Genomic DNA, 25,757 nt, shown 5'->3' on the forward strand with positions numbered 1-25,757 from the left:
GCCTCTGAATGGCAGCCCCAATCTGCAGTTAGCAGAAGAGTGAGCTTCAAAATTCACAGAATGCACAACTGAAGGGCCAAGTGTGCCCAAATCCAGTCTATTGAAATTAGTCTTTTTATAAGATTCATAAATTCTACAGTTTTGTACAGCCAATTTTTCCTCTTCTCTCTCCAAGGCAGAAATTGTAGTAAAAACTGGAAGGCCCTTAATTATGATATAGTCAGATGCTATTATAGTTCAAGCAGTCAGTAGGATCATATTCAGGAATTAAGAGACATTATCTCTTTCATCTCAAAATTTCAGAGTATATCATATATTCTTTTCCAGTTCCCTATAGAACATGAACACTAACAATCAATCTATAATCATTTAGAAATGGTACTGAATGTAAGATTTCAGGAAGTCTAACTAACACTCAGAAGTTATGTACGTTTTACAAGTACCGTGCATAGCAAAGGCTACAAAAAGGACAAATTAAACTGGGTAACTGGGCCAATTTAACTTGTCTTATTTTCCTTGAAAGATTTAAGATTTTGATTCTGTACATCATCAGGAAATAAAGGAAGAATAATCCATAGTGCAATTGTAATAAGCAAAGTAATATGTAGTGATATCTTTTTGAATAAATATGGCTCACTACTGATCAACTATCATTCATACAGTTTCAGCAACACAGCCACCTGTTGCACAGGACAGTTATACACAATTCTACAACAGGTGTATGTTCAAATAGATAATGAACTACATGGAAAAATATAAAAAGAATATTATACAATCTCATACATAAACCAGACTGTAGTGTAATTGTTTTACTTAAGTTATCTGAAAAATACTTCAAGTACTTGAAAACAGCGGCAGAATCATCTTTCAATGAAAAGCAAAATTGCACTGATTTAAAAATACATTACAAAGTTAAATACACATTCAAATTAATGTCCTGATTTAACATTGCTTTCAGTGTTTACTTTCATTTCTTAGTACGTCTTGATTACCTGTGTTACTCCAGTAGGATCCAGAGTTTAGATAAGAAGGTTCAGACACAAAGTCTGTGTTTTATGTATGTAGTCCAAGGAAGTTTTAATTAATTTAATCTTTTTCTCCATCTTCACTGCTTCCTGTTAGTAGAGGAAAGGTCATAAGCTACAGTGAGATTCTGCTGCACAACCCTCACTTCTTTCCAAGACTCTTCCTAGAACCTGTCATTCTGCTGTTTCGCACTTCCAAGTTTTGGTTAATCTTTCCCTGCAGCTTTCAAGGACTGTAAACATTCGGTACATTTATACACGGACACCTGCTTAACTCACACAGTTCAATGTCACTTCTTAGGACACGTAAGGCAACGCAAGATCTCCAGAATAATCTCTCTTATCTGTAAATTACTAAACAGCAAAGATTATCTAATCAATAAGCCCAACAGAAGAACAATACAACTCTATGAAACACCGAATACATATTTATAGACATGGACCATTAGCAAGGCTCAGCAATCAGTAATATTTATTTTTAATAATACAATTTATTAAGATTAATAATATCACTGAACTGACTCAAGTCTGCTTATTTTTGCTTCTCTTAACCCTCAAAAATGAATCAAAGCTTAAATAAAGCTTTTTGTTACAGACAAGAAAGCCTCTGTTAATAAGTACTGCTAGTACTTGATATTGCTACGAGCAGACTGGCTCGAACAAACTCTCCTACTCAGCTCTAGAAGACAGCTCTAGAAAACAAGCTGCAATTCTTGAGGGAATGTCAAGTATGCACTTTCTAAACAGCAATATGAAAAGAACTGTAAAATAAGCTTAGACAACAGTGGCAGAAACATTACATTCCTAGTATCCTCACCCTGTGCAATGAAAATAAAACTGGGACTTAACGACAGTGCGATAATGAGAATTATTCAACTGCCATAGTGTGGCAGCTACACAGAAGTGCTTAAGGACAGCACAGATATAATTTCTATAAATGCAGCACTAGTTTTTTGAACAGAAAGAGCCACAAGTTTGTATCAACTTGGATGCAAATAATCTCAATCTAAATGGAAAGCTATGTCTTAACTGAAACATACAACCAAACTATAAGTCTTATAGTGCCAAAAATGCATTTCTAAATTAAGTATTTAAAATAACAAGATTTGTCATATCTATGACACTTATTTGCATAAAGTTTTTAATTTGTAGTTTTAAAATAATTAGAACTAAACCACTTACCTCCTTGCTCTATATCTGAATCTGTCAGATGCGTAAGAGAAAAGCTTGCCATGTTTGCAGGAGAGATAGAGAATCTGGAATAAGGGGATGAATGTGACCAGTTCTGATCAAGAGTCCGGGAAGGTGGAGGTGGAGAGAAGTACTTGGATGACTGAAGAGGTGGCTTAGAACTAATAAGACTATTAGCTGCCTTGGAGATAAAGGATGGCTCTGGAGAAGAGAAGTCATCATCCCATTCAAAACCCCCACCTGGGGGGGGGGGGGGGGGGGGGGGGGGGGGGGGGAGAGGAAAAAAAAAAAGAAGAGGCCATTTATAGTAACGCAAATCCATACACAGTTTTAAAAGCAAGCCCCTGGAAGACTGTATTAACCCAAAACAAAACATGTAGCTTTTCTGTTCTAGCCCTGGGGGTCTCAAAGATGTGTTGCCCACAGTTTAGTTGCCTCTCAAGATATCCTAGACACATCAATATATAAACAACCAGTATTAGATCACAAGCTTCAATAACCAGTAGCTCTAGTATCTGAGCCTCGCTGAAGTGTATGCTTAGGATGCAAAACTGAGGCCAATATGGTACAGTCAATTTACAAATCACATGTCGTTTAAATGACATTTCATTAAAGACTACGTCCCTGCTGGGTACAAATATATTCAAGTACCTTCTTCATCCGTTGAACTTTCTGAATTTGCAAATCTGTTCAAGTAACTGAAACTCGAAGATGGAACAGGAGTGCTGCGAGAGCCTTCCCCGTTCAAGTCCGCCGTGCGGTTTCCCAGCTCCTTAGTCGGCGTTTCCTAAGGCAAACAACATCACTTAACACTCTTGGACACACAATGCATCCATGCCGAGAGAAGCAAGCATTCAGAAAATACACTCACCCACCCCGCCACCAAATCTACCGTGGAATTAACTTCAGAGTTTACAGACCATTTATTACCACACACCAAAAGTTTAAGTTATAGATTAAGCATATGCATATAATTCTATTTCTAAAGAAAGTTGTATCAAATCTATGCTGAAATTAATACAGGAAATGACTATTTAAATATTATTTATAATATTAAAAGGTTTTCTATTTCTCGGAACAAAGCTAGCTAAAACATCTTCAAATTGAAAACAGTTCCTTTATCAGCCTGACACGGGTAGGGGCTGGGTTTTTTTTCCTCTTTAATAAAGCCTTATCCCATCTCCCAACAGTTTTAAAAAATTTCTTTTTACCCCTTAATCACATTTCAGGATGAAGTGACAGACTTTTTATGATGGGTATTTGAAGCAGCCAACATTACATCAGTTACTGTAATAATAAGTAAAGTTCAACAACTAAGAGCAGTTTAAACATGGCTAGGTTTTTTTCCTTCCCCTCTGACAAAAGGACTAATAGACTCTGACTATTCTACAGCCTGCTTAAACTCAAGTGTATCACCTATGTTTTCTATTCCAACACACAATTATCTCTAATATTTACATGCGTCATCATAAGCAACATTCCCAAAGCTTGACAATGTGACTGTTCTTTTAAACTCACTGTACTAGTTTAGTTCCCATAATGTTAAAATACAATCCCCTCTGTATCAAGTTACAGAAGTTAAAAATTGATAAAGCAGATAGGGAAACAAAGGTAACCTTGAATTTTATAGGTAGATCAGTATTTCACTGAACTTGAATCACATTGAATTAATGAAAAGTAGCACTAACATCTAAATACTGTTGTCACCTTTGATTGTGGTTTAAGGTAAATTTACCTTAAGGCTAACTAAGACAAGATTCAGAGTTAGGTTGCGGTTTGGTTTGTTCGGTTTCTTTTCTTTTTTTTCTTTTATAAAGACATTTGAACTTAAAATCCTCAAACTCATTAAACAGATACACTGCTTCTATACATTGCACAAAATTCTGGTAAAACGCATAAATCAAATCTGGTCCGTAATGATGCTGTCTCACATACTCAAATTAAATACAGCTTACAAACATCAGAAAGACATCATCAAAAACCACGTTTCATGTAGGTCATGAAGTTAAGGCTCCAAGGGGAAATTCAGGATTTGGCAACCAACCCTGCCCAAAGCAAAACCCTCCTTCACCTCAAATCAGTGCTGCTATTCTAGCAGCAGCACACAACTGCACCTAGCCAAAAAAAGTTTCCTTTTTCTTTACGTAGAAAGAAAAAATAAGCCACATGACAAACAAGACCTAACCCTGCTGAAACAAGGGTGATCTTGTAACAATGTGCCCACAAACATTATCAAGCTGTTCTACCACAACTTGTTTAAAAAAACCAAACCAACAAAGCCTTTACTTGGTAATGAAAAGAACAGGATACCTGATCAAACAAATAGACCGTCACATCATCAAAGAACGTTACAGCCTTTTTCTCATTTTTCCAAGGCTCCTGTGGCCTTTCATTAAGAGGTTTTGGAAGTTTCAATAAGCTTCTCAGATGTTTTCCATCATCCTTGTCACTAAGTATCTCAGGTACCTGATGAACAGTTTCATCTTCACTGTCAGAACTCAGACTATGCATATGAAAAGTCCTCATGTCATCCTCAGAATCGCTGTTTTCATCTTCCTCATCTGCATCATCACCATCTTCTAAATCAAGCATTCCAGAAACATCGAGTTTGCCGAGGTATTTTCCTTCAATATCTGGCTCTTTCAGTTTTTGTCCTTCAATGTGATAGAAGGACTTCTCACTGTTACTTAAGTCTAAAGGACTGCGCATATTATGCACAGACTTTAAGTCTCTACATGAAAGAAGTTCTGAAGTATTAGTGCCAACACAAGAGACTGTTTTACGGGGAGTCTCAGAAAGCTTTATTTCATCCCGTAGGTTACTTTCCATTGATATTTCCAGGGAATTCAGAGTTGCCTCAGCCCACTCATCAGGACACCCTTGCATCCTTACATCCATCTCTTGGATCTCTAAATTGTGATTTAGTTCTAGTTTTGCATTTTGATTACCAGTATCCTGATAATGTGTTACATCCCACTTTTGCTGTCTCTCTTCAAAACTGTAATCCTCTTCGGCATTATTCTCTCCTCTATTTGAGGAAACAACACATGTAGTCTCTCTTGACAGATTTACAGTCTCTTCTGTTTTTTTATCTGTCTCAGAATCATTATCAGAGAAATAGGCAGAGTCTCTATACGAGTTTTGATTTCCACCCAGAAAAACCTTTGGGGTTATTTCAAAATTGCTGTTCACTGCATCTAAACAAGCTGCTGCTTCTGAAACAATTATGACTGGATTAGAGGGTAAAGCACTGACATTGCTCTCACTGACAACACAGAGAGCAGTATCTACACTAGAAGTATCCTCAACAGTGATATGGGAAGTCCATTCTGGAGATTCCAGGTTCTCCGTTTCATAGCCACTGTCAGCGGGTTTATCAGGTGGCAAAAGTTTCTGAGGACTCTGAGCCTGTAAAGATTCTAAAACCTCATTTACATCTAAAGAATCCAAAGAATCAGGTGTCTCTAAGGCTTGTTCTACAGTTTGTACAGGAGATGGGCTGTCTTCCAAAAGACTATCCTGACTCATACAATCTGAAGTAGCCACAGAAATTAAGGTCACCTCTTCTGGAACATCCTTACAGTTCTCAAAATGATTTGACGTTTCTTGTCTTTCCTCCAATAAACTTTCATCTTTTTTTAATATGGGACACTTATCTTGCACATTTCTTTTCATATCTTCCCGATCACTACGTTTTTCTCTACTGAAAGCTATTTCAGACTTGAAAAGCATTCTCTGTTTTATTTGTGCATCACACTCATCTGTTTCAACAGCAACACCGTAATATGGCCTGTTTCCAACATTATTATTTTTGGCATTATTGGATAGCTCTTCTTCACAGAGAACATCAACGCTACAGGACACAACTTTGTTGACTTCCACATTTAAAAGTTTTCCCTCATCCTTCAAACAGGGAAGATCTGCATGCTTATCACATGGCTTATGTGCTGCAGATGGACTAGAGGATGCCTGCATCTCTACAGTAGTCTGAGACTGAGAATTTGGATCTTTATTCATTGTCACTGGGTTAAAATTTTCATCTTTCACTGTTCTAAGACTTTGATGTTTTAAAGGAAAGATTTGTGCATTTTCAGCCAGCACAGGCTCAGGGTCTACAGAGTTTCTATTTGAGGCTTCTAATATACTTTTTAGAACATCTTCTGGCTTTTGCTCAAAATCACTGCTGGTTTTGTTGGACAAAAACCCTGTTAGTAAGTTTTTCTCTTGAAGAAATAAGAAGTTATCAGAAAGTTCTTCTAAAGTTACCAAGTCAGACTGGTTAGAGATATTTTCGCATATGAAAACTGTTTCATTTTCAGAAGCATGACTAGAATGCTCTCTCTCAGAAAGGCCTACTGCCTTTCTAGTATCTGTGTTTGAGTTTAAAACAGCTGGTTTAAAGTCTTTAGAAATATCATTTGTTTCAGCAAAAGTAAGTATTTTTCTGTTTGTCAATTCTTCTGATCTGTCAATGTCATTAAATATATTCTGGAAAGGACTTTCTGGACTAGTAGTAGTAGGCAAAAATTCCTCTTTAGGATCTGTATTGTAGTGGAAGAAGTCCCCATCAGTGCTAGATTCTTCAACATCAAGATCCCTGAGAACCGCAAAATGAGAACTTTTTTCTTGTACAGCTTCTTGATGATCAACTTCTGTAGTTAGTACTACTGACTGGTTATCAAAATTCACGTTGCAGCCACTTCCTTTTTCCTCTAACTGGATATAGTAGTCATTTCCAACAGAAAGCTTGTGTGCATCAAACACAGGTAACACCCCAGGGACAGCAAGTGACACTTCTTGACCACTTCCATTCTGTGCTCCTGACCCTTGTTCTGAAAGTGATCTCTCAAAAACCTCCACTGGAAAGAAAATACTTGTGTATGTCATTGCTTCATCAGGATTCACATGACCACATTCATCAAAATGATCATGTTTAGCTGCCTCCCAGATATATTCAAAGCTGAGACCCTGGCTTGTTTCAGTTACAGTAAGAACTTCCTCCATCTCATGGCCAAGTCTATCTCCTGTGAAGTGATCTAAGATTGGAAATGCAGAATTATTGGTTTCTCTGTTTGAGGTGTTTGGCTTAAGAGCATTCCACTGCTGTTCAAAGTCAATCTCCGAGTCCCTTTGGCTTTGCATGCGAAGGTAAGTTAGAAGTCTATGCACTTCTTCTGCTGTTGGTCTCTTTTCTGGAGGTAGCCAACAGAACTGCAGAACTTCATACCTATACAAATAAGAAATATGTTTCAAAGGGTTTCACACTGAAAAGGAATTTATAAAATTCAGGTACCTGACAAGCTAAGGAGTAACAGTTATCACTGGCAGGAATCTCCATTTATAGCAACTGCTTTTACTCCCTTTATCTAGGGTTTCTTTGCCAGGAGCATGATTCCATGTAGCAATTTCAATACATTTAAGAGAACAGAGTAATTGAGAAACTTCAGCAGCTTTAAGAATAAATAAAAACATTTAACATTTACCATCTATCAGAGTATGGCTGCTCCAGACGTGGCTTGAAGAGTTTAACCTGCTTCTCCCTTATGACATGGGTTAGGACTTCCCTGTCAGAAAAGTCTGAGTAAGGCTGAGCAGCACTCTCAAACAGCTCCCACAATGTGACACCCAGGGACCTGAAAAAGAGCAGCAAACAACCGTCCATTCTCAGAACTATTTTAAAGCTGCTTTTCTAAGAAAGTAAGGACTAAAGCAAAGCATAAGTGGCAAGAAGAAACAAGTATCTCCCACTGGCTCTATAACTTCAGAAGCTGTTAACTCATTTTATTTGACAGAATGCTAGAAGCCTCAAGAATAAAGTTGCTTGAAGGTAATGACAATGAAGGCAACACCAGGGAAGGCAACAAAATATAAGAGGTCTCAAATGATTCAATTATGGAAGAAACCCCCACATATTAAAAAAAGATAGAAAATGCCTATTTAGAGACACAAGATGAAAAAACTTTATGGTTAGTCCAACAGTAGGAAAAGCTGTCATCAGAAACTACAGTTATGGGTCAAACTGCTAGAAAACTCATCTTCATTTCAGTTTTCATAACATTACTTATTTTTAAGCTGCAATGGTCAGAAACTGCCGTTCTGCTCAGTGCGGTACACATCCTGTATATAACACTCATCACATTTTCACTGATTAGAGCCAATGCTGATCTTGGGGCAACTTTCCTTGCTCAAAATGCGAAGTATCTGACTCTGCACGCATTACAGTAGAATACTTTAGACTGGAAGGGGTCTCTGGAAGTCATCTTGTCCAAACCTGTTCAAAGCAGCTTTGTGTGAGAGGCACTAAAATTCAAGTTGGAAACCTTAGGACCCTGGCTGCTTGTAGTTTAGATGAACAGTATGATCTGAGGAAGCCTGCTTGAAGTTTGCAAGGAAATCAGTATTTACAAAACTTCTACCTATCCCACTTGCTTTCTCCAACTCTACCTTTAAATTAGCAAATAAAACCTAGTTTACTATTTATTATCCTTAGAATATAAAAGCAGGACTTTACAATGTTTTCAGAAATGTCAGCCTAAGCCCCAATTTCCATTATCCAGGTTTCTTAGGACTTGAGAATTGAAGTAGAACTTGGCAATTTCAAAAAAGTTCATCTTCAAGATTTTCACCAGCCATTGTCTATAAGCTCTCTGGTAGCAGAGACAAGCAGTTAACTGCAGCCCTCAAATGCCGCAGCAAGAAATTAAGATGCTACTGTTCTACCAACGGAACTCAGTTGGGCTCTAGTGGGATCAACTTTGCATGTCATCCACAGCTATTGTATTACTTGAAAAATCATTTACCCTTTCCCTCCTTTATAAACATTTGAAGGCATTTGGTAAATATACAGTAATTACATTTATTAGTATAAACACTTAAACATTCTGCTACCTATTTTTTTCTTAATCTAACTGTTCTCTCAACAGATTGCTAAGCATCTTTCCAAGGCAAGATATGGTTTCAGGTTTGTAGAAATTAACGTACTGTACATCTGATGAAATAAAAAAGCAGTGCATCAGGCAGTAAGTGTTCACAAATCTGTCACTGAAATTATTCTAAAACCTTCTACATACCATATGTTACTGTATTTATTTTGCTCTGCTGATAACAATCTGTCTTGAAAACTTGTTACTAACTCAGGTGCAGTCCATCGGAGAGGAACAAGTTTCTTCTCATCTGTCTCAATATAATCTTCCTAAATTGAAAAAAACAAACAAAACAACTGAACAAACATTGGAACAACTTCCAGGAGCTGACAGTCCTTTCCTTAATACAGTTTTATGCAACCCCTACGCAAAAAAATTAGAATTAAAAAAAATTAATCCAAATTTTCCCCCAAGTAGCAAAGAATAATGCTATAGAAGAAAGGCATTCACCGTTCACTGCATAGTAGAAAAACTGAATGCCAACTTCTTGCTTAAGGTTTGGTACTCAGAAAACATTTTTAATTAATGCCTTGAATTTTTCACTTTCTTGATACATTTAAATACTTTGAACATTTTCATTAAGAAATTTGATCGAATTTTTCCTTTCTTAAAAAAGTTAAATGAATTTGTGCATATTTTAGGACCTAAAAGGTCCTAGAATAGGATCTATCCTTTAGGATCTAAAAAGGATAGATTTAACTAGAAGCTTCCTTCTAGAAGCATGCACTCCACTCATGTCTAGAAAGGTCATCTGTTCTGTTACATGAGCTTGATACTTTTTTTGCCAATTATAACTGAAAGTCCATTATTCAAATAAACGACACTAGTACCAGTTTATAATTTTAAAAGTATGTTTGTTATAAGCTTAGCCCCCAAACCCTTTAAAAAAATGGTACATGACTAATGACTAGATTAACATACCTTATACCTACAGAATCCTATACCATAATCTCCCACTTTGACATTTAAATCAGATGTAAGAAAACAATTCCGTAATGCCAAGTCACTGAAAAAGCAAACAAATAAATAATGAGACCAAACCAAGACGGCTTCAATGCAAATTAAGACAAGTGGGTTAACAGAAGTGACACTTCTTGGAACAGTCAGGCCACAGCTTAAAGTATCAAACGAAAAGCCAACAAAATTTGAAAAAAAAAAAAAGAAGAAAAAATGTCAAGGAGTTACACACAGTTATAGGTTACAGTAGCAAGTAGCAGGCCATAACAGCAGCAGATCAGTAATGAAAAAACGATAGTGCTAAGGATTCAACACCCACACTATACACAAATACCGATTTTATTTGCACATGCTGTAGTCCAATCCCACAGCTGTAAATCCTACTAAAGGCTGAGGCAAGCCAGGTGCAAGAAAGGTGTACTTCTGGAGCTGCTTTTCAGAGTCTCTTTGGATGAAGTTAAACCACTCCATGCACTCCAAAGGACCAACTCATAATGCAAACCCAGGCACAGTAACTGGGGAGATTAATTTCAAAAGTCCAATTTTGATCCAAACTAAATGTTAAGATGTTCTCTCGTTGCTTACATTTTCATTACGTTTTAGAAGCTATACAAGCCAAGGACTGACCCTGTATCTCCCCAGAATACTGCAGGCACCACAGCTATATGAACACTCACCACTTTCAGAAAAAAAAAAAACCACTGATAAGGTCTCCCCTTACAGTAGACTTATTGGACAAGATCTGTTCTGCGGCCACAAGGATACAATTGCCCTTAGGCCCTCCCACATCTCCAAAAGAGATTCAATTTAGAGCCACATGATCAAGTAGAATGTGTGTTCTGGAATCCACACAAAACTAAACATAGCAACACGGCAGTCACATTTGAAGTTTTTATACAAAAAAACCCCTAGACGCTGTCCTTTATTAAAGAGTTCCAAATGTAGTCACTTCTTTAGAGTAGTGAAGTACACTCTTAATTTAAACTACACACAGAATTTATACGCAATTATTTCATTCTACTAATAATCCTATGATGTGGATTACTTAGGCTGTTCACATGCTGGAGTGGTATAGGTCCCTCTTTACCTGAACACCTATCATCGCTTGTCTTGCTTTTTAATTGTCACAAGCAAAACCTATCAACAATTCAGATCATATTAAAATATTTAACAATTTACAGTATTACAAGTCACTAAGCAACTAGTCATTATCTTACACCTACAGTTATATTCCTCTAAATAACAAACCCGTACATTACACATGAACTAGAAATATAGATAGTCTTTGAAAAAGCCCATCAGGAAAGGTAATGTATTCCATGAAAGTCCTTTAAAAACAAATCAAAGAGCTCTTCAATACACACAGAAGTTGTGGTCTCGTTTATGGTGGAAACTGGAAACAAGTACTCATAGCCAGCAGTGCTGCTGTAATACCACCAAGAAGCTGTTTTAAAAAAACCATCACGCAACTCAGAAATTTATGCAAGTTTAATGAAGCTGCATGCTCACTATGGAACTGTAGCTGTGGCAGCAAAGAGCTCAGCAGACTAATTGCTCAAATATTTTGCTTCTGAGTTTCAAAGAAGGGTACCAGGCAATTAAGTGCACTGGAAGAACTCTACCATTGCTTCTGTGTGGCTTAAAAAAAAAGTCTCTGAAGTACAAACAGTCTGAAAGCCACACAGTTTCCCTGTTTCAAAGAAAGAAGAAAATGTTTCCCTTTCCAGAGTCATTGAACTACACGGGTGAGAAACACTTGTAACCCTCAAGTACGCCCCAAAGCTTTCCAACTTGTTTTAATACTATTTGAATAAATATACTGGAAAAGAAAATAAAATTTTGGCTGCTTGAATTTACCACAAACAACAAAATCACTGATGCTGGAGCTTTACCACTTACTCTGACAGCATCAGGATAGTGTTGCTAGAAGTAAACATTTACGATGAGAATCTTGCAGAACAACAGAATAATTATTTATCAAGTTTGAGTGTATTTCACTGAAAACGCACTGTTGAATTTAATACCTACAGAGCCATGCTGCTGCAATATGAGAAACAGCGATCACTCAGTCTGACAAGCACAATTAGTACCACCTTCAAGTCATACGAAATCATTAAACAGGTTAAAAGAACAGCTCTGCCCATCAGCCACCAGCTGAGTCCAGGCTTTGGGCTTTTCTCAGGGTTTTGCTGCTGGCTTACACCTGCACCTTCTAAGACTTCAGTTGGATAGCTCAGCTTCTCCCTGAACACAAGGTCTCTGCTTTCTCTAAGCAGCAAGGTGTGCACTGATAAGCTCTAGCCCAAGTTCCTACCTTGTCAAAAGGGATGGTGCAAGTGCTGTTTCTACAGCAGGAATAGACTGATCCAACATAAAACCAAAATAAACTATCTTGTCATATGCAAGGCTTCACCAGGTAAGCCATGTTTGGGGAGCAAACTCTTTAATATTTTAATCATTACAAGTCTAAGGTTGATGTCTTCCAATTCCTTAACACATTTTCATTTAAAGTAAAAAAAACCCCACACAACCAAAAAAACCAAAAAACCAAAACAACCCTGATTTTGGCATATTTCTGAGCAATTAATTTCATGAATACATTTTTTTTCCTCAGCCTTTTACAACTACTGCTATTATTTCAGTATCGACTGCATTAACTCCAATTAAAAATAAAGAAATCGAGCATTTTTCCCCCTTGATTAAAACAAAATTGTTCTCCCATTATGATTTCTTCTAATCTGACTACCTCCATCATTGACGATTAAAAGGTTACATGAACAATAATTCAGTGACAGCACCTGCTTCAGTCAGATTTCTCATCTAAAGTCAGCTTCTCCCTTACTGCACTAGAAAGCAGCGTTTTTATTCTTTTCCGTTTCTAGTAACAAAGGTAACAGGTTACCAAACAGAAGTTCTAAATTGCTATAATCTATTAAAAATACACAGCAGGTAAGATTCATTCTAACAAAATTCTAGCACCCCTCCCCCCACAATACACAAAACAAATTTAACTTTGCCAAGAATTAATCAAACAATTACATCTTCTGGATTGGCTTAGCAGTGGGCTGTGTTCTACAGGCTGCAAACCTAAAAAGTAGACGATCAGCTTTCAGCCTGGTGGGAGCTGTAACACCACACCACTGCAGCTGAATTAGCATCTTCATAAGCATTACACATTCATGACTTCGGATATGCACGTTAGATGAAAGTTTGTTAAAACACAATCTTCAATACACATGGATTTTAATGAAAATATCTTCATTAATTTTAGAGTGCATCATAACTAAAAGCCATTTATCTGGAAAGCATACCTATGCACAAAATTATGTTTATGCATGACAGCAAGTCCAGCAGCAATCTCACATGCCATCCTCTGCAGCAGCATTATTTGTGAATCTCCTTTAATGTGTTCCTGCTCACTGCTGATATACGTTTTTAGGTCACCCTGTAAAAGAAGTTGAAAATACTTGTCAGCCTTGTATGTTGGTTGAATCTGAAAAATATTTCATGAAGAATTGACTAACCACATTACTTAATAACCATATTTGTGCTTAATAAAAGATTTCCAAGTTTCCGGTGTCCATAAGGATTCTTGTACAAATCCTCTAAGGCATACGGTGTTGTTCTTTTCAGGGTTTTTAATCAAATCATCTAGTAAGTAACATCTTAGATCAGACTGGCACATAAAACCTGTCATACAAGAATATTTTCCATTTAAAAAATCACGAGTTTGATGAGCTTCTGCTTTTAAATGACATGAGTCTTCAAGTGCTCCAAATCAGCAAAGCTGACTGGAATTTGCAATGGGATGAAAGGGAGAGACCAGAGAAAAGAGTTTCAGACACTGCCAGCTCACCAGAGCTTTAGATAAAAAAAGCATGGTAATACAGCCCACTCCGGACAAAGACTTCAGGTGATGGCAGGAGTTTTACTGAACCTAGGCAAAGCTGAGCAACAGACACATAACGAACAAGCCCACAGAAGCACTCCATAAACTGCTAAAAAACCCACCCCAAACCAACAACAACCAGCTTTGAAACAGAGGGAAAAGAACTGAAAGTTGTCCAACATTCAGGAAAAGGAAGATTACAGTAGGCGAATACAAGCAAGGGAAGAGAACAAGCCATTATTGCTCCTACTTTCACAGCTGGATTTTTAACCTAGCACTCCTATGGTTTTGTTATTTAAAATACAGACTGTAAGTTTAACAAATTATTTCAGAGGGTATTTTTGTATTGAGACTGCATAACATATTACATCATAACTTGTTTCACCTGCATAACATTCTGGGCTCTACCTGTCCATGTCCACTGCCTACATCTTGGGCCAGGAAGGAGACTGAAGGGAAGTCTTGTGATTGACCAGACAAGGTGGCAGCCTTGGCACCAGCTAAGCAGCACTCTGATGTTCAGAAAAGACTGAACATCACTGAACTTCCGGTTTCTCTGGTGCTCATCTACACAATGGAGCTGTACTGAAGCATCTCATTCCTCCTTATCACGGTTAATTGAGGATGACAATTTACAATTCTATTAGTTCAAGCAGTAAATGTCTATGTGCTGCATTAAAATCTAACAGTGCAGTGATACCTGAGGTGACTGGCTGGATGGTCACAAGGCTGTGTTATATTTAATAAAATAAGAAGCAATAGGACAGACAGTCGTCTTAAAAGCAGACACTACTCCTATGTAAAACAACTTCATTTTAATTTTTTAAAACAAGAATAGATTCTACAGTACACACAAGCTGCTACTCTATCTTCATCTGCCTTATACATACTACTTATGCTGCAAGCAGCTATACCACCTTGTGAGAAAGCATGCATAACTTCTAACACTGTTTAATGTTGCAGAAGCCTTCATTACATTCTCTTTATCCTGTTTTTAGCTACTAATTAGGTAACATTTACATATTTGCATCCTACAGAATGAAACTTTTCAAAATGTTTCCTGAAAGATTCTTCTGACTTACAATTACAGCTTTAATTTCATACTGGCTCATGTATATACATGTATAAACATTTCTACACAAACACACATACACCCTTTCTACCTTGCCAGAGCAGATTTACTACAGCAGAGTTCCAAAGAACTACGAACCAAACACTGTCCATAACACACGCGTTCCCAACTGTGCAGCCTAATGAACATGAGCAAGTACAAAATACCGAGCTTCACTGACTCTAGGTGGCAGCAAGGGCCTGAGAAAGCCAAACTCTCCAAAACTGTCATTCATTCAAACAGCAACTGGTTACTTAGGGTTTGTCCCAGGTGGATTAAGCTCCTAGGATGCCTGAAATGCACCAAGGAATTACTTTTTAATTTTTAAATGCATTAGTAACAGCAGCGCTGTGTGGCATCCCTTATCTACTAAATAATTCATGTAGGCACAAATTTTTGTAGGAAACGCAACTGTTATTAAATCCAGCACCTTGAAACACACTGGTTCCATTTTCCCATTCTATTCCAATTAAAGCTACAATCAAGGTCAAAAATATAAAACAGGCTTTTTTGGTATTGCTTTAAAAGGACATTGCTTATACCAAACTGGGAGGAACCAATGAATATGCTCAAGTGCTGGGCTGCCATCCAGAGGGACCTGGACAGGCTGGAAGAAGGGTCCAACAGGAACCTTATGAAACTCCAGAAGGACAAATGCAAAGTCTTGCACCTGGGAAGGAAAAACCCTTTGCAACAAGACCAACTGAGGGTTGACCAGCTGGGCAGCAGCTCTGCAGGAAGGGACCTGGTGATCTCGGTAGAGAGCAAGCTGAACATCAACGACCTGTGTGCCCTGGCAGCAAAGACTGCAAGCAACCTGCTGGGCTGCAGAAACAGGACCCCCGTCAGTAGCCCAAGGGAAGGGATTATCCCCTTCTTCTCAGCACTTGTTAGACCACATTTAGATCCCGTGTCCAGTATTGTCTGCCCCAAAACAAGACAGACAACTGGAACAAGTTCCGCAGAAGGCCACCAAGACAGTCAGGGAGTCGAGAGCATATCACCATGAGGAGAGGCTGAGGGAACAGGCTCATGCAGCCTGGAGAAAGGAAGACTCTGGGAGCACCTGACAGCAGCTGTTCAGTACATATGAAGTTAAAGACTGAGACAGGGTCTTCACTGTGGAGCATGGAGCGAGGATGCGAGACAACAGGCATAAGTTCAATTAAGAAAAGTTCAGACTGAGTATAAGGAAAACTGTTTTGCACATGAGGACATGGGAGCAGACGTGCAGGTGGCCCAGAAGATTGCGCAGTTTCCATCCTTGGATGTTTTCAGGATCCAACTGGACAAAGCCCTGAGAATTCCAGCTTGACCTCACGCTGACACTGCTCTGAGCAGGAAGTTGGAGTGGACACCTAAGCTCCTTGCTAGCCTGAATTACCCTATGATGCTTCCCTGCCTAAAAGCAGACAGTAGCAATACATCAATACTATTCCCATACTATTTTGAGCCACAAAATGTCCCTTCACTGGACAGACTTTTTAACACAGTAAATATCAACTGTTACAGATACCTGAATGCAGTTCTGCAAAATTCAAGGCTACACATATCTGCATAAATACAGCTCTGCAAAATTCACCGCACAGACACCTAAATACAAAAAGATCAGCAATCATGCTTGAGGAAGGCTCCACTTTCTCCAACTTCCTCTGCCACTCTGCCTCTTCCCTCTTCTCCTAGGACTCCGTGAAGAATTAAACTTTGCTTTTCCTCCCATCTTTCTCAGGCCTAGTCAGGATCCGTTCAGCTGTCTTTGTAAGTCTTAATACGCATTTCCTCTGTAACAGCCAGAAGCCAGGGGCATATTTACATGCAGTATTCTGTGGCAGTTTTCTTATTTGTGCAAATTCCACATGTCGTTCACATGAACACCCAAACAAATAGCTGACTTGGCTTTTTAAACCAGTACTAATGATAGGGTTTCAAAAGGGTAAAGAGGTTATCAAATTATGCCTACTGCACACTTTCTATCAAGCTAGAAAGCTACCTGCCAAGTCCCATAATACCACATAATTGCCCCTTTTGAAGTTCTCGGGCAACTAAAAATACTAACCCTGATGCTTCCAATGTTGCTCCACAGTGTAAGGACCTGCAGTTACCACCATTAAAATGCCTGAAGCTGCTGTATGGCATAGAGCACCTACACCACCAGAAAGTTGTCTAGGCATAGTAAGTTTAAGAAATATTAAACAGTTCTGAAAGCACAGTCTTTGAACCCAACAGACATGATTTCTGAAGCTGTCATGAGTTGCCAACCCCTCCTTTTTTTTTTTTATTTAAACAACACGCCACTGATATATCTACTATTTACCTCAATATTGACCATGATGATTAAACAGATTTGTTCAACTCTTTGGTTAAGAAATTTTCATTGCAAAGATGATTTTTTAAATTCATTTTATTTAAGACAATGTTTTCAAGTGGCAGTAATCAGGAAAAGCCCAAACAAAAGAAAGAACCAACCACTGCAGGCAGGCATCTTCCACTAACAGCAACATCCCTAAAGCAAGCTACAGGGCATTCTAGGCAAATACTGCATCCTGCTGATCTCATCTGCTCAGGGAATTGCAAGACTTTAAGAATTTCTGTAAGAATTTGATAGGCAAATCAGCCTCACAATATACATGCTATTTCCACATTTGAATAACTTTCCTTTACTCATAAATTATGTCAATCCATTAGAGGATTTGCTGTGCTGACAAAATGCTGGCCACACACGGCTGAGTAATATATTAAAGTTAATAAGCCAGCTACCACTATTTTTAACCTGTCATCATTCTACAATGTTTAACAGTGAACAGTTAACTATTCATAGAAGACTGTACCAACATATTAAGCAAATTAACACAGGGTGGGGGAATGGGGGTGTTGGAAGTTACTGAGTAATTGGTTTTACACTTACCATTTTTTAAACAATTTTACCATAGGCAAAGGAAAATTAGGATTTAAAAGCTTAAATCACTTATGTGCAACTGACCTCTCTTGCTTCCTGCCCAGCTCTGCAAAGCAAGGGACATAGGCTAAACGTTAGCAACTACAGTTACTGCATATACAGCCAAGTAATCTGGAGTAACAGAAATGTCCAAGTCATTTATAGAGCCAAGAAAACAAGTAAGCCAGCCTGCATGACGTCCAGCATTGCTACCGTGACAGTTAACTGTGGTATCTGCACTACCATTTCCAGTGTCTCTGATCAAGACCTGTCAGTGTCAAGGAGCCTGGGAACTGATAATCCAACAGGGCTGCCTGAGCAGCCAAGACAAGGTCAAGTGGCCCCAAAAAGACTATAAATCCTAGTAAGAGAAGTTGCAAAACGGAGACATGCTGTGATAGGCTACGAATTTGAAGGAGCGAGAAGAAAACAACCACACATAGCCACATTTTTCATTATTTAACATCCCAAACTTGCAAAATGAGATCTACGTTACTGAAAGCGCCTCAAAAGAACTTGTCATCTGAAGACATTTAAATTTCCTATCCAATGCACTTGACATTTGCCACCTTTTTTCTTAACCATCAAATTCTTAATCATCTAAGTACAAGGGATTAAAGTAAGTTTCCTCCTTGCTGTATATACATGTACAACACCAGTAACACAAGGTAAAGAGCTTTAGCATAGCATTATACTACTGCTAGCAAAACAGGAACATGTTTCTCATCCTTTCCATTTGAACAATATATAGTCACGACAGACACAAGAACCTTTAGTCAACCGCTTCAACTGCATCTGCCCCTATGGTCTTTCTGCTGAAGAACCAGACTCTTGTGCATTTTGGAAGCACCTCCATATCCTCTGATTCAGCCGATTTCAGAAAAAAAAGGATAAGAGGAGCTACCAGCTTTCAAGATCACTTACTAAAAGCTTGAAAAATCCAAGAAACTGCCATCCCAGCCACAGTGATAAAAAGGAGCTTCTAGAGTATCAGCCTACTGACTCTCCACTAAAAACCTGTCTACTAAAAAAAAAAAAGCTATTACCCATACCTTCTACTCCAACAGGTGCCGTCTGCCTGCCTTCACATTTCTCCCTTCACGTCTCTCCTCTCCCCTCACTCCAATATTGCTGCCTCCCATACTAGGCCCTGGGACTCCAACAAGAATTAGCAACATACAGCAACACTGAGCTAACTTACTGCACTCGTCTCCATCTCTACACAAAACTATTCAAGTGAACACTGTTTTGTCTGCCTAGCCTCTGCATATTTGTGTGAATAAAATACTACGATGTCGAGGAGATACTCAACTCTACCAAGTAAGAACTCTTCAAGTGAGCCAGACTTTCAGTATGAAAGTCATGTTTAACTCACTGTAATATATAATTTTCTAAAAACAAGTTTCAGTTCACTTGGAATAGAAATCAGCACATACATTTATTTTCCATTCCAAAGAAATTACCTAGCTACATTCGAATTTGTAAAACTACCACTTTGGCTGTCAAGCTTACTGCCCCCAGTTAAAGTGAAAATCTATTTTATCCCCTTAAGTAAAATCCTTTCCAGATTACTCTGCAGGATCATGACAATTTCTGGCATTAATCATCAGGCATCAAACAAGGATGTTGGGTTTTTTTCCTGTATACTTAAAGTAGGGCAATCTTTAAAAGTTACTCCATCTTCAAATTCAAAGTTGGATTAAACAGCATAACTATTTAAAAACATGGCAGCAATTAAATCTGATTAAATATTTGGATGTATAACTGTTAGACTATAAAATGCAATTCTTTCAAGGATGCTTTTAAAGAATCTCCAATTTGAGCAGCAGGTTTAAAAATCAGTAAGAAGTAGTCCATTTCTGTGTACTGAAAAACTATAAAAACCATTATCTGGTTAACCTTAGGCACCTACTTTTTAATTCTTAGCAAAACCAGAAATTTCACTTTGATCAGTCACTTTAAAAGTTCAGGCGTTTCTTCCATTTAGAAAAGAATTATTTTATCAGCACTTCTGCCTCATTAACTTATCACAGCTAATAAATTTGAGCAAAAGAAAAGAGCAGTAGAAAAAAATATAGTTATTTAAGGTCACAGATTAACTGATGTTTCTCAAGAAAATTCAAAAGTTCATCTTAACTCATTAAATTGCTTGAGGCAACTGATACAACTAGAACCATATTTATGCACCAGAGTTTAAAGGAAGATTCTGTAGTACTTAAGTTCATAAAGGATCTTGTTGAATGTTACAGATTCAAACTATCTTACTTCTGAAAGACTTATTTCTTATATAACACATACATGCACTTCTGAGTTCATTTCTGCCTTGACATTTTTCAGGGAACTTTGCTTTAAATGCTATCTAGACCACAAACTTTAAAAGCAGGTATTGAGCATATGTTAGAGAGCCACCTGGAGTTCTAGGTTTGTTTGGGTTTTAATAATGTGTTATGCTACAATAAAGCAACTAAAGTGTTTCCAAACCAGGGATCCATCACCACATCCAAATTTTAGTCTCTGAAGACTGTGTATACTGGGCACAGCTCAAAGTTTCTAGACATGCACACCACTCCCTTTCTCCCAACACTCATGTAAATTCCAGCACATGCCCAAGAATGGGGTAGCTGAGCAAGGTTTCTGTGCAGCTATCCTTCCCATCTTCAGTGGCCTTTGTGGCACTGTAACAGCAGAGCAGAAAGCAGTGGGAACATCCTTTACTGTGCTCTTAGCATTTCTTTTGGTGTTCAGGAAGCATAAGGTGGCAGTTCCTTAGGGGCGTGCAGGGGGAAAGAGGGAAAGAAAAGAAGGATAAGGATAAGAGTAGGGAAAAATCAGAATACAGTAACAGAAAGGATCAGGAAGAGACTAGGATGATACTGAAAATTCTAGCTCTTAGAATACACTTGTTACCGATTCTAGAAGCGAGCCCACCATTGCATTTTAGCCCAAAGCTGCACAGCACGGGTAAAATTTGGGCACCCTTGAGTGGGGAAGGCAGAAGGAAGGAAATTCTTTCTGTTTCCTCAATTAACATTTTCATAGAAATGGTAATAAACGCACCTTAAGGCTGCACAGACAGCAAACAATTTAGGATGTGACTACGAGCATGTGCAGATGATACTGGACTGCAATAAAAACCTTCCTTTTATAGCCTCCTTTCCACTCCAAGCTCCCTGTTACATGATGTAGACTAGTAATTCTGTTATCAAAGAAAGAACAGCTATTTTCTTCTTGAGAACATTCCACAAGCACCTAGAATTTACATAACGAATTTAAAAGAATATAAACAAAAAAAAAAAATTACACTTGTGGTTTGTCTCTAAACCAACAGAAGTCTGTCTTCTGAGATTCTGCTTACCCAAAAAACTTTCCAGGAAGAAAAGTAATCACTTCATGAGTGAAGGGCAGTAAATACACTATACACAATTTACCCCAACGAAAAACAACAGCAGCCATTTGTACAAGTGCACTTACCAAGTCACAGAACTCAAAAACTAGGAGATAAGGAATGGCTTCCACACACTGCCCAATACACTGGAGAACATTTGGATGCTGAAGAATGCTGGAGTGAAAACACACAGTTAAAGCCAGAAAGATCACATTATACATCTGCAATATAATACAACACACAAACTCCTGCCAGAAGTTTGAACGCACAGCATTGGTGGGCAGGGTAGAGGCCACAAACAGAAGGTGCAAGTGTCTAAAAGCCACAGATTCCATTTACACCTTTATATCTCCTTTGTATTGCTGCTGTGTATCATTGAGAGCAGCTGAAACTCAGAGGATCTCCAAACCACAAAAGCCAGCACTGCCACAAGAAAGTCACACCCATCCTCCCATCATCCCTCATACCAAAAATAAGTGCATGCAACTGGTTCATGAACTACACTGAGGAACTGATTTGGCTAAAAGCTAAACCTTTTTTTAGCCAGGGTAGTTCCCAGCCAGATCAGTTACTTTTTCTAAATTGCTTCAAAAACACTCATGCCAATGCAGCAGAAGGCATGAGATTTCTTCTTCTGACAACTGCCAACAATTTAAGCCTAGACACAAATATAACTAGGACATCAGAAAGCATTAATAGATAGCTCTCTATGACCACTCACTTGTAGCACACTCTGGCATGTCTAGTGAACTACAACATGCCTCTTTTCCAGCCATCTACAAAAGCCATTAACTTGTGGTAGTAGCTCTTCAGAGAATTCTCACTATTCCCAAAACACAGGAAGAGAAATTACACTCCCTCTAATATACCAAATTGCTTTCTAGCGTACAAACACTCAATGCCTAGAAGCAAGTATCCTCCAAGCATAACACAAGAAGAAGAGAACAACAAACCACCCTGTTTTTTTGATATTTCTAGTCAGATAAATGATTTCTCAATTGTAGAGTAACTGGACTGAAGTTAGTGTAATTCTGTATTTATTTTTTGTGCACAAGCTGCCTTGCAAGCTACCTAAACAAATTAGCTTTTATCACTGCGATGCATTTAATTTTTTGAAAAAGGGAACTTTAAAGAAATTAGTGTGTATCTGATAACAGATGAAGCGTTGCCAATTCCCCGTTTCTTACAGGAAAGCCAAGTACAGGAGTTAAACCTCAGATCTCAGAGGCAGGTGATTAGGCATACAGTTAGTTTGCAACATCAGGAGTTTGTTCCAAAAAGATGTAGAAAAAAAATGTGACAAACCAAACTAAGTGCGTTTTCCACTCGTGAACAATAACTACCAAACATATTTAAGCAAAGAGCTTATTTTTATTTCTAAACACACTCAACTTTTGCCCACTTTAGATTGACTGTGTTCCACCTTTTAAAGATAAGCATTTCAGTTATAAGGGAGAGCAAGTAGGGGCAGTAACACTGAACAAAAGAAATGTCCATAATTCATATGCAGTGTTATGAAGCATGTAAGTTAACCAAGCTGTGAAACATCACTTACTAATACGGTTCTCCATTTCTTAAAAACTGTTCTTGTTCCTTGGGACCTGCACTTGCCTTCAACTCCTTCACTATTACCCTTGCCACACTAGTGCCTGTGTAGATCTCTCCAAGTAGAACCTGAAAAGAGATTACCATCATGTCTTTAATTAGAAGTACAAAAAATTTGGAGCTTCCCCACAAAGAAAAACAAGAGGTAAAAAAACATGCTGTAGGAAAGATTTTCTTGCGTTTTTGTCAACGCTTCGATAATTTAACACCCATACTTAATAAATCTTGACAACTGATCTACACATCAACTTTCAGAAAACATGTTTTCTAGTGAAGACCACTTATTTACTGAAGTCCTGTATTAATTCACATCTACAGAAGTAAAATGTCTACCTAGTAACTCCAGTAAAAAACTACATGTAAATTAAAGAAGCACTGCTTAGTGCTGTGATGACAGCTTAAACACGTACACAAGGAAACATCTAATTTCAACTCCCATTTTTCTTATAGTATTACTTTTTTGTTGTTGTTAGAGTACCATTTTAAAAGGAAATACAGTAGCCTAGTCAGTTCGGAATAAGACTCAAACTGCAGTACAATATTAAAAGATAACTTCTCACCTTTCCAAACCAGCCATTTCCGATTTCCTGGATGTAGTTTAGACTCTGACGTGCAACTTGAGACTTTGATCCATCTGTCACACACAGCAAAACAAATGTAACACATATCAAACCACTCAGATGGACAAAGTTATCGACTGTTGAGGAAATAATGCAAGCTCCTGCAATACTTATTCCCAATTACGTGCATACATTCAGTCCAAGCAACAAAACCCTGTTAGACATACATGAAGTATGAAGGTAACATCCTGACAACAGCACTCAAGCGAAACTTTTCCCAATTGCAGCTTCTCAACCATACTCGAATACACCCCCCACAAAAACACAGTGATTCTCTTTATGAAACGTAAACTCTTAAATTTTTAACACATTCAGCAAGAAAGGAAAAAGGCTGAGATCTAATTCCAATAAAAATGTGTATCATACCCCATAGTTGGGTAGAGCAAACATCCTTAGAAAAGTTTCCTATGTAAATACAAGGGGAAAACCCAAGACAACACTCATTGCTTGTACATCTTCACATTTATAGTTATATAGAGCTCCCATTTTAAGAGAAAGGGTTTGACTGCTTTATTTTTCAGCCCAACTGCCCTACTTATAGCTACCATCTGGAAGGAGGACATTTTCCAACTAAAAATACTTCATGTAAAGAGCCCAGAGACAGAAAGGATCGAAAACAAGACCCAGATCTTGGCAGAGGATGGACAGTAGCAATGGCAGACACTGCTTTAGAAGAGATTCAGCAGTGTTTATCCCTTTGCCACCTAATTGGTTAGGAACACTAAATAAATAGATGTACACAAAAACTTTCCATCGTTACTACTTGTCTGACTAAGAATTCTAGCCCACATTTTTATTTCCATAAACCACATTTGCATCAGTGTTATTTTACTGGAACAGCTACAGCTGTATAATGTACTGTCAGCGCACTCCTAAGCATGGAGGACTACATTTTTAGCAGTGCACCTCTCTCAAGTACACTGCCTTACTTCCAGCAGAATAACTTCCAGAGACAGAAAGTATAGTTTCAACAATTATGGCAACATAGAAGAGCTGATGTGAAATTTTTCACAGATAGTTTTCCATCACTCATTAAAACACTGAGGAGTAACATTTCTTTTGTATTAAAGGCACATTGACAGTTTCTTGAAATTTGTAGGTATAGAAATTTTACTAGACGCTTCCCTGAACATCTAATGATTAAGCAACACAAGCAATATATACATAAAAATTATATGCGCAGTAGTATAATATGAGAACAACTACTTTATGCTAAACTATGCTTGTAATATTTAAGATGCTTAAGTTCCTTTTATAAAAACTGTATTTTAAAGAATACAATCCAAGAAACCTTTCACACAGGTAAAGAAATCTAATGCTGTGTCTTGGCAATATCACATTAACAACATGAAAAGTCTACAGTGACATTAAGAAAGCGATGCAGCTGAAACAGTAGCACTGCTGTTAAGAGATTCACTCTTGCTTCCCTTTAAGACTAATGACTAAAATCCAACGACAACTTAGCCATGAAGAAAACCACTAAAGAGCAGAAGTCACTAACGTCCTAGAGTACTTCAAACACTTTATGTATACAGAGGCATAAGGAAAATACTCTAGAGCAGTTTATTTAAGCTAGTTTCCTTCTCTTAAGCTACCTTATGTGGCACCCTGCCACAAGTTAGCATTTTTTGAAGTAATATTTCACATTTTATCCTATACCCTACAAAATATATTTATTCAGTTTATGTAAGTTTGCAGAAATTAACTTGTTACAGTTAAGTCAAATATAATCAGCTATGCTCCATTTTTGACACTGAAATTGCCTACTTTGGTTTTTTTCATTAAGAAACAGTATTTTACCTGTACGAGATGGAAACTGTGAGGGAGTTGGTAAAGCAATATTGGGAACTGAAAGAGTAAACACTTCTGCTGGAGACTGAACAGATGGAGTATCTTCTGCTGGAGGTGTAAAATCTATTTCATCATCAAAGTTATCTTCAAATTCCTGCAAAAAAAAAAAAAAATCTTAGTAAACAAGCGGATCCTGGTCTTAAAATCAGCACTAACACATTTCTTTTAGTTTAAATCAGCAATGTTAAGGAGGCTTAGCTTTTTTCCCCAAGGACAGTGACAGATTTTTAGTTTTCTATTCCTTATTTTCAATTTATTATTGATT

At 37.8% G+C, this 25,757-nt stretch overlaps 1 protein-coding gene across 1 annotated transcript in view; it reads right to left on the bottom strand.

Moving 5' to 3' along the window:
• Positions 1-942: 942 nt before the first annotated feature.
• LMTK2 (lemur tail kinase 2) overlaps positions 943-25,757 on the bottom strand; it is a 36,819-nt gene continuing 12,004 nt past the window's right edge. Inside the window, exons 4-15 of the mRNA XM_086472827.1 lie at positions 25,442-25,586; positions 23,582-23,655; positions 22,972-23,090; positions 21,503-21,590; positions 13,408-13,541; positions 10,061-10,145; positions 9,287-9,408; positions 7,700-7,849; positions 4,527-7,443; positions 2,868-3,003; positions 2,208-2,456; positions 943-1,115 (exon numbers count right to left, since the gene is read on the bottom strand). Of these exons, the coding sequence (XP_086328953.1) occupies positions 1,087-1,115; positions 2,208-2,456; positions 2,868-3,003; positions 4,527-7,443; positions 7,700-7,849; positions 9,287-9,408; positions 10,061-10,145; positions 13,408-13,541; positions 21,503-21,590; positions 22,972-23,090; positions 23,582-23,655; positions 25,442-25,586 (4,248 nt within the window). The 3' untranslated portion in view covers positions 943-1,086. The remainder of the gene's footprint in view (positions 1,116-2,207; positions 2,457-2,867; positions 3,004-4,526; positions 7,444-7,699; positions 7,850-9,286; positions 9,409-10,060; positions 10,146-13,407; positions 13,542-21,502; positions 21,591-22,971; positions 23,091-23,581; positions 23,656-25,441; positions 25,587-25,757) is intronic.

Source organism: Leptosomus discolor, chromosome 14, assembly GCF_034619465.1.
Source record: "Leptosomus discolor isolate bLepDis1 chromosome 14, bLepDis1.hap2, whole genome shotgun sequence".
NCBI classification, from domain to species: Eukaryota; Metazoa; Chordata; class Aves; order Leptosomiformes; family Leptosomidae; genus Leptosomus; species Leptosomus discolor.